Source organism: Cupressus sempervirens, chromosome 7 (genome assembly GCF_028749045.1).
Source record: "Cupressus sempervirens isolate cs-2001-9-10 chromosome 7, ASM2874904v1, whole genome shotgun sequence".
Lineage (NCBI taxonomy): Eukaryota > Viridiplantae > Streptophyta > Pinopsida > Cupressales > Cupressaceae > Cupressus > Cupressus sempervirens.
In genome coordinates, this window is record NC_143124.1 from 928,510,618 (window position 1) to 928,516,979 (window position 6,362).

General features: G+C 37.8%; 1 protein-coding gene across 1 annotated transcript; it reads left to right on the forward strand.

Annotated features, from left to right (window-relative positions):
- The first annotated feature begins 483 nt into the window (after nucleotides 1–483).
- On the forward strand, nucleotides 484–5,662 carry LOC149550604 (uncharacterized). The gene is made up of 3 exons (XM_089793597.1): nucleotides 484–1,353; nucleotides 2,384–3,403; nucleotides 4,861–5,662. Exons 1-3 carry the CDS (start codon nucleotides 702–704, stop codon nucleotides 5,592–5,594), a joined length of 2,406 nt encoding a protein of 801 aa, XP_089649723.1. The 5' UTR covers nucleotides 484–701; the 3' UTR covers nucleotides 5,595–5,662.
- The last annotated feature ends 700 nt before the right edge of the window (nucleotides 5,663–6,362 follow it).

Sequence of the window (6,362 nt, forward strand, 5' to 3'; positions counted from 1 at the left end):
AGCCTACCCCTATCTTGCTGTGGGTTGGGCCCAACCATTGTTTTTCCTTTGGAAATGAGCCTGTCTGAAATTTGAGCCTGTCCGGTATTTTGTCTACTGCCTGGTCCCACTGTGATGCTCCGGTGTGATGTCCTGCTCCCACTGTGCCCTTACCTGCTTAGTGCCCTGTCTTTTCTACCCTTATTTTTTCAAAAAACACTCCAGAAAACCAATTACCGAGCCAAATTTTTCACCAGAAAACCAATAATCTGCCGCCCACTATTCTCATGCGTTGAGTAGTGTGGAGGCAAATGAGACCCGTGCCGTCAAGTAACATACTATACTGGATCCTTCGAACTGTAATGGTGTCATGGGTTTAGCCGTCCTCATGTATTATTTTTACTTCTTCGTTCACTATTCGATTTGAAAAAAGGATTACATGATCTCATAAATCTTCCCATTCGTCTTTCGCGATGAATCTTATTTTTACACTCAATGTCAATCAGGGTCTTTTAAAATATTATTATATTTCTGATAGGGAAAACTTCTACCTAATTCATGGACGCCGGACAAACAGCTCCGTACTGTGCGAAACATTTTCTTTTCAATCGACACAACAGCAGATAAAAATATTACGTTTTGAATCGACACAGCAGCAGATTAAACGTGAGATGCAGATTCGGTGATGGACAATGTAATCCGGTGCTACAAATCCCGTGTAAATGAGAGAAATCAAGCAAAATATTCACATGGAATTGCCTTTCTCTGCATATTATTTCTTACTCTGTTTCAATGTGATGGTAGTGGTATCTGCTAATTCCAAATTTTGGATAGCTGCAAAGAAATTTGATCCAGCCAATGTCTCTCCACTCTGCGGATTGAACTGCGTGAAGCCGATCGGGACAAATTCAGTTTTGTTGCCTAACAGAAGTGTCGGTCTGCACAAATGCACATTTTCACCTTTGAGATGGGATTTGCAGCTGTGGTCCTACAATTCTTCTTTCATGACAATCACCATTTCTCAATGGGACAAACAACAGGGTCGAGAAACGGGCACATTTTGCCTTGAGAATCGTAACATAACGTCTTGTAATGCCAAAATTCCTATTGATCCGGTGTCTAACTATCCGACAAGGTTAGCTAATTGCACAGGGGAAAAATCTCAACAATGGAGTTTCGAAGAAGACGGTAGAATTCGAAGTGGACTGCAGTCGGCAAAGGGAGAAGTGCTTTATCTTCAGGGCCAGAGCTTGCTCACTGAGCCTGGCGGACACACCCCTCTGTGCCTCGGTCCTGCAAACACCGGCTATTCTGAGAGACATCTCTATTTTACGAGGGTTCCTTTTCCAAACGAAACCCTTTACTCTTCGACAGGTGAATCGCCACGCTCTATTGTCAATCTTCCGACTGTCTGTTTTTTCCGTATTCAGATTCAAATATGATTTGATGATTTCGGGTCTTTTTAACTCTCCTTTAGAGAACCAATGATCAATTTCTCACGCCTTGGAGGCCTTCAAACGAGTAGTCAGATTTTGTTCAAACAACATGTAGCCTAAAGTTAATTAGATGCATACTATCTGTTACTGAGAGTTTTTCGTATTCCAAATATAGTTTTCCACCGTGTATATTTCGGAATCAGGATCATATTCTATTATTCGGTGATTCATCAGCAGAAACGAAAACTGATTCAAAAGATCATTTCAAAGTTATACTCAAAAATTGCGTAAACGATTATTTTCAATTTAATTAAGTTTTAAGCGTCGTCCTTCAACTACATCTGTTATTTGATTTTAAGAAGCCCCCTCCACCCTCAGACATATGATGAATTCCTCCCACTTTGAAGGAACTCCTTGCCTTCTGCGTATCCTGTACCAGAAAATAGCTATGAAAAGATATATAATACACTTGCTTAGATAGCTCGCAGTTTTAATTTTTTCAATTAAAAATGAAAGCCCGAGGAACATGCTGTTTCAGCTTATCCTTTTTCATTTTTGGCATAAACAGTTGAGGACTTATAAGTTTTAGTTGTAAAATTTAAAAACCAACAATTATTTTTATTTGAGATATTCAGAACCCTGAATCACAAGCAAAACATGCGAGATTTTATCCGCGAACTGTTTTAAGAGGCTAAATCCCAGAACTATTCTAATGCAACAAGAGCAATTTTGAACTTTGTAAACGTCATCAAGTTTAAAACATCTCTGAGAGTACTCTACTTTTGCCCCTTTCGGGAGTCACAATGGTCGGAATCGGGCCGTGACCTGAAACTCTGCCGTGCTTGCTAAAATCTTTAAGTTATTCGCTGGTTTCAGCTATTTCGTCGGTTACTATATTTCAAAACCCTCAATGGCCTATTTTGTCACTTGATGACATTAACATGCCTACTTTTGATTGACATTTACAGTAACGGCGGCTGCTCCGTCTCCGGGAGAAGGAGAAAACCTAGTTGCCAATGGCGGCTTTGAAGAAATGGCACCAGGCAACACTTCGGTTGCGCCAAGCGGCAACATCACGCTTAATGCTGGAAATCCAATCTTGTGCTACTGGTCAGTCGGTCCATATGCGAACACATCTGAAGAATTAAGCAGGGTAGTTGTCACCACTAGCTCGAGTGCCCCGGGGTGGAATGCAAAGGAGGGTTCCAACAGCCTTCTTATGGGTGGGAATGGTCTTATCAGGGATGCTACTATCACTCAGTTTATTCAAACTCGACCCGGAGATCAATATTCTCTCTCGTTTTTCCTGGCCGGCTATCCGAGGTATTGCCAGAATAAAACCCTAATGGTCCAGCTTTCTCCAGGATCTAACAATACGGAATTGATAATAGACAAGCAATTCGTACCATTTGATACAGCAAATACTTCCTATACAAATCTGGAGTGGAAACAAATTGCTCTGAATTTCATTGCGCCTACTCAGGTAACGAATCTCACATTCCTCAATCCCATGAAAGCTGGAAACTGCGCCCCTGTTATTGACAACGTTAGTATCATAAAGCAAAAAAAACAAGATCAACGCAAAGTAGCAATAGCTATAGCAGTTCCAGTCACGGTAATAATAGTGGTAGCTTGTCTGATATTCTATTTTATCCTAAGAAAACGCCTAATGGCTACCTCAACAACGATGTCGGTTTTATCTAGAAGCATTGAAATCCTTAAACATAATGATAGCAGTTATAACCATATCCGGACCTATGCTATATGGGAGATGTTGCAAGCTACAGATAACTTCAGTACCAAAGTTGGGCAGGGGGGATTTGGAGAAGTGTACCGTGCACATCTTGAGAACAATGTTGTGGGCGCTGTGAAGAGAGCAACAAAGAGGGGCATACAAAATCCACAAATCTTCAAAGAGGAATTGTCCGTGCTGCTCCGGCTCAACCATCCAAACCTGGTTAACTTGATAGGCCTCTGCTTCGAAAAAGGTGGCTTCACAATCTTTCTTCTTCCTAATAAAGAATTTCATCTCGAGAATTTCATTCTACTTTTTATTTGCACATATAGCATATGGTAACATGCATGTAATTGGAATAAAGAATTGACAGAGGTACACCTTGATGAGAATTTCAGTCTTTTTTTTAAACTAAATTTTAAAATAAAGAAGTTTCCAACGCTCTTCTCCAATAATTCGTTTCAGTACCTAAGAAGAGAAACAGGGCAAAGACAAGCAAAAGCCCATCAAAACATTGCATGAAGTTAATTAAGAGGGTTTAAAGCTCGGCCAGAGGATCTATATCTTGGGTTTTTAATCTGGCTGTCGCTGTGTTATTCTCAAACTTATCTCAAGAAGCTTTCATCAGTTGTATCTCGTCCTCATTTTGGACTTGCATCAATTCTATCAATTGAACTCAGATAACAGCCTGAACCAAATTAAGCATTGTCTTCTTCCTTGAATTTCCTTGAAGATTGACCTAGGAGGATTTAAAATGTCTCGGAAAAAATCACTGTTGATTCCAGAAACCATAAACAAAATGCTAAATTAATAGTAATTTCAATAACCAGCCTCTGTTTCCAAAGCGATTGACTAAAAGGCAATCTCGAACTTTCAATTTCATCATTTCACATATCACATCACAGGAAAAATTCTATTGAATTCTCTATTTGCCATTTCCCTGTGGACCTTCTGACTTCTCAGACAAAATTTGGAAGATCCTCTCTCTTTTTATTTCTTTCTCTTGTCAATGTCAGCCTATGCTTAATTGAGGCAAGCAAACCTTTTTGCTGTGTCCAAACTCCATATAGATCACCTATGCACAAACCCTAGCCTGACCAAACCCTAGGCTGACTCCTGAGATGAGATGTAACCCCTGGTCATTATTTTAACTTGGGTGGATTCAACTCATGGACTGATCCTCTTGATGTTTTCTAGCAATGGATACTGTGATCCACAGTATACATTGCTTTATTCTCACAAAATCCCCCTTTCACGTTTCATTGGCTCCACCGGTGGAGAGACAAATTTTTGTGTGAGGTGGACAAATAAAGAGAGCAATTGTGGCAACTGATCATCAAGGATGACAATTTACAACACTTAGTCCCAAGTATTTTTAAATCTAATTTTTAAACTCTGTCACACACAGGCTTTCAAATCGAAATATTACAAATACTTCTAATCACTAATAATCATTCGCAGATTGTGTTTTGAGCTATTTTTCTTAGAACTCTGGCTGCTCTATAGGAAAAAAGGTTTCTTTTCTATTACCGCTTTGGGTACAGATGGATCACACTAAACTAGATATAATTTAGCAGGCCTGTTGTGGTCATTTATGGAAGTTATTATATTTGTTTTCTTATTTTCGTTCTTTATGAAATACCAAGTTAATAAGCATAAGCTGTAGTTTTACTCTGAAAGTAAAAATTCTCAGTATTAATGATCTTCCAGGTGAGCAAATTCTTGTATTTGAGTTCATCCCGAATGGAAGTCTTTATGATCGACTACATAAATATAGCGAGAATTCATCAACTCCATTGTCGTGGTCATCTCGAATGAACATTGCACTTCATATTGCATTGGCTTTGCAGTACCTGCATGTAGACGCTGAGCCTCCCGTGTTGCACCATGATGTTAAATCTGCCAATGTCCTGCTTGTAGATGACAACCATGCCAAACTTGCAGATTTTGGCCTGTCAAAATTAGGGCATCGAGATGGCCGGGCTGCACCAACAGCAGTTAAGGGTACCTATGGATACACTGATCCACAGTATATCAGAACAGGGAAACCAACCATGAAGAGTGATGTGTATAGCTTTGGGGTAGTGTTGTTGGAGATGATAACAGGTCGTAAAGCTGTGCAAGAGTTTGAGACTCTTGCAGAGTGGAGTGAAGAGTATAGATTGAGCCAAGACATGCAAGATGTGATGACAATTGTTGATCCAACGCTTAAAGAAGTGGAGATTGATTTGGATGAATTGAAGTTGATAATAGGGATATTGAATGCTTGTCTGAATAAGAGTGCAGAGGACAGACCCTCAATGACACGTATTGTTAGAGCCTTATCTTACAGGGATCCCATTACCGCCCCTACTGTGAATAATGATGACCAGGAAGAAATGCTGAATACAACTTGCTACCCTCCTCAGAATGACTCCACTTCGATTCTGTATGCTGGACGTTAAAAAACACATATTGTAAATGTTCCTTGTAAGATTCTTTTGTATATATAAATATGTTTTTGCGGTCAGAATTTCGTAACCTTTGATTGATCTTTGTAAAAGGAATCGCCAAGTTTTTTTTTCCTGTTTTAAGATTTAGAGTTAGTAAAATCTACCGCTCACAATTTTATTGAGTAAATTATTTTGTTTATTTTTGCTGTTTTAAGATTTAGAGTTAGTAAAATCTACTGCTCACAATTTTATTGAGTAAATTATTTTGTTTATTTTTAGATTGCTGGATTAAATTGTGTAATAGTTTTTAAATCAAGTATCAAATTGGAGAACTACTTTTTTTTATAAATTTTTATTCTTAGTTCTTTAGTGTTCTGATTATAAAGTTTGATTCAAAACCATTACACAATTTAATTAGAAATCAAATAATACATTGTGGAAATCTGATTTTATTTAACTATTTAATTTTATTTAATCTTATTAGCACCTTAACATTTCATCAATCACTATACTAGTTTGTTTTGTATTGAAACAATATACACAAAAAGTAAATTTGCACCTTACATGTAATGAAATTTAAGCTTTTCCAAAGTACTATAATCTTTTGTTATAATGCATGCTATCTATAATATTAACAAGTGCCACATAGTGGCATGTACTAAATAGCCATTAAATATAATAATAATAATGAATATATAAAAGAAATTAAATAAAAAGATAGATATATAATACAATGTTTATTTTCAATTATGTACTATATAATATTTTAGTTTTTTTACC